Source organism: Plasmodium reichenowi, chromosome 14, assembly GCF_001601855.1.
Source record: "Plasmodium reichenowi strain SY57 chromosome 14, whole genome shotgun sequence".
Taxonomy (NCBI): Eukaryota; Apicomplexa; class Aconoidasida; order Haemosporida; family Plasmodiidae; genus Plasmodium; species Plasmodium reichenowi.
Window position 1 is genome coordinate 1,127,288 of NC_033659.1, and position 2,500 is coordinate 1,129,787.

The 2,500-nt window shown below is 22.2% G+C and overlaps 2 protein-coding genes across 2 annotated transcripts; one reads left to right on the forward strand and one right to left on the reverse strand.

Annotated features, from left to right (window-relative positions):
* Positions 1-58: 58 nt before the first annotated feature.
* On the forward strand, positions 59-718 carry PRSY57_1428900 (hypothetical protein; the record flags this gene model as incomplete). The annotated part of the gene is made up of 1 exon (XM_012909889.2): positions 59-718. One exon carries the CDS (start codon positions 59-61, stop codon positions 716-718), a length of 660 nt encoding a protein of 219 aa, XP_012765343.2.
* A 375-nt stretch (positions 719-1,093) lies between these two features.
* Positions 1,094-2,200, reverse strand: PRSY57_1429000 (mitochondrial ribosomal protein L15 precursor, putative; the record flags this gene model as incomplete). The annotated part of the gene is made up of 1 exon (XM_012909890.2): positions 1,094-2,200. One exon carries the CDS (start codon positions 2,198-2,200, stop codon positions 1,094-1,096), a length of 1,107 nt encoding a protein of 368 aa, XP_012765344.2.
* Positions 2,201-2,500: the final 300 nt, after the last annotated feature.

The following is a 2,500-nucleotide window of genomic DNA, read 5'->3' on the forward strand; positions in this document are numbered from 1 at the left end:
CATATGTATATATTTATGTGTACTTAAATTTTTTTTTTTTTTTTTTTTTATTTGAAATATGAAAGATATTGCTCTTTTCTTTTTACCGTTAGGGATAATATTATCCTTCTTATTACTAAGTGGTGTTGCCATGTTTCAACGTTTGGCTATATTTCTTCAAAAGAAGAGTATAAATTTTCAATTATCATCTCATAAAATAAATATCTCAATATCATCCATTATATCTTTCTATGCCTTATTAAGATTATTATGTACCATAATTGAATTAAATAATATTTATGATGAGAAAGAAAATTATGAAAATATAACTTCTCTTAACTACAATAGATCTTATTTAAAAAAAATAAGACTTCAAAGAAATTTCTGGATATTACTCTTATGTTCTATAACATGGATATTTTACATAAGATTTACTTATCTACTTATATATTATCGTGAGAAGGTAAAAGAAAGCGATGAACAATATGAACAAGTTTTAGAAACTAGAAGAGAAGAAAATGAAGATCATACGAAAAAAAATGATGACATACAAGAAATAAGTAAACAAATGAAACAAGATCACGATGATGTAACATTTTTGAAAAATTATAATGACACGTCAACAAATAATGATGGGACTCCCCGAAGTGCGGCATCAGAAGAGTGTGTTCATTTTAAAGAAAAGTCATATCTTCTGGATAAGGACCTTACAAAGTCTTGCATAAGACAGAGGAAATAATGTTGCACAGTGGAAGAATTAAAAATAAATAAATAAATAAATAAATAAATATATATATATATATATATATATATATATATATTTATATTTATATTTTTATATTTTTATATGGTTAAAAATCCAAATGAATAATTCCATAAAATGAAAAAATTAAAAAATTATACTTTTTTTTAAATTAATATATATTATTATAACATAATAAAAAAAAAAAATAAATAATAAAATAACTAAATAAACATAAACATAAATATATATAAATAGGCACATATATATATATATATATATATATATTTTTTTTTTTTTTTTTTTTTTTTTTTTTTTTTTTTTTTATATATATATATGACCACCCCTTTTTCGTATTATCTTCTTTTATGATCATGGGTGATGTCCCAACTTTGTATACTGGAGTCTATATTTTTGCAACAATTTATCCTTGATGTGGTCGTGTTCTTGTACATCGTCCATAGTAAGGTCATTAACATGAAGATTATTATTATTGTGTAAATTTTTGGTTTTGTCCATAAGATGAGATAATTTTTCATTTTCTTGTATTTCAATTAATTCATTGATAATTCTTTTTTCTTCTTCTATTAACCATAATGGTTTAATATATTTCACTATACAACCTTTCGATTTCATTTTTTCTAGGAAGTGTATCATATCAAGGTTAGGTCTAGCTGTTTTTGGTAATATATCGAATTTGTATGGTTTAATATGTGCTCTTAAATTAACTCTTTCCATATAAATAATAGTAACTGATCCACCAACTTTTTTGATAACGTCTATAGATGATTGGTCAGCATGAGAGACTTCAATATCTATTTTATATGGAAAAGGATAATCATTAATATTAAATAGTTTGACTCCATTTTTTACTTTAACACATTTTGAATCATTTAAATGTCTTTGTGTTATAGGAAAACGTGTATCTAATCTACCTTTTTCAATAAAATATCTTAGTTTTGATAAATTTAAACAATCATAATTTTTTTTTTGTCTACTTAACCAGGCTTCTGGCCATTTTGGTAATCTTCTATATAAAGGAGTACGACCACTTTCAAAAGTACGACTATTAGGTCTTCCGGATTTTCTATGTTTATGTTTATCTCTTATTCCTTTACCTGAACATTTATCACCTCTTCCTCTTTTTTTTTTCTTCTGACGATTTAAACCTAAAGAACGTAAATTACGAGCTTCTATAGGGAAAAAACTTTTCTTACTATATGCGAAACGTCTATTAAAAGGATGACACTCAAAATTTTTTTCAGAACCATCATGAAATATTTCTCTAAAATGTTTAGCAACTTGTACTTCGTTTTCTTTATTTCTTTTTACCTCATTACTAAAATAGTTTATTGAAATAAAGTTTCCTTTTTTATTATGATTTATATAACAATTACTTTTAAAAAAAAAAAAAAAAAAATCTGAACATAGACCGCTTCTCAATAAATTTCTTTTTAACAAATTACCATTTTTTATCATATTAAAAGAAGAAAAAAAAAAATTAATACATATATATATATATATAATATATATTATAATTTTTTTTAAATGTGTGTATAATATGGCAGCCTATAAATATATATACATTTTTATATATATGAAGCAAAGGCCACCTCAACACATAAATATATATATATATATATATACAAAACAAAAAAAAAAAAAAAAAAAAAAATTTAAGTACACATAAATATATACATATGATATATATTTATTTATTTATATATGTAAAATAAAATATGTTAGTTATTCATTCTTTTATCTTTTTGATATATATAT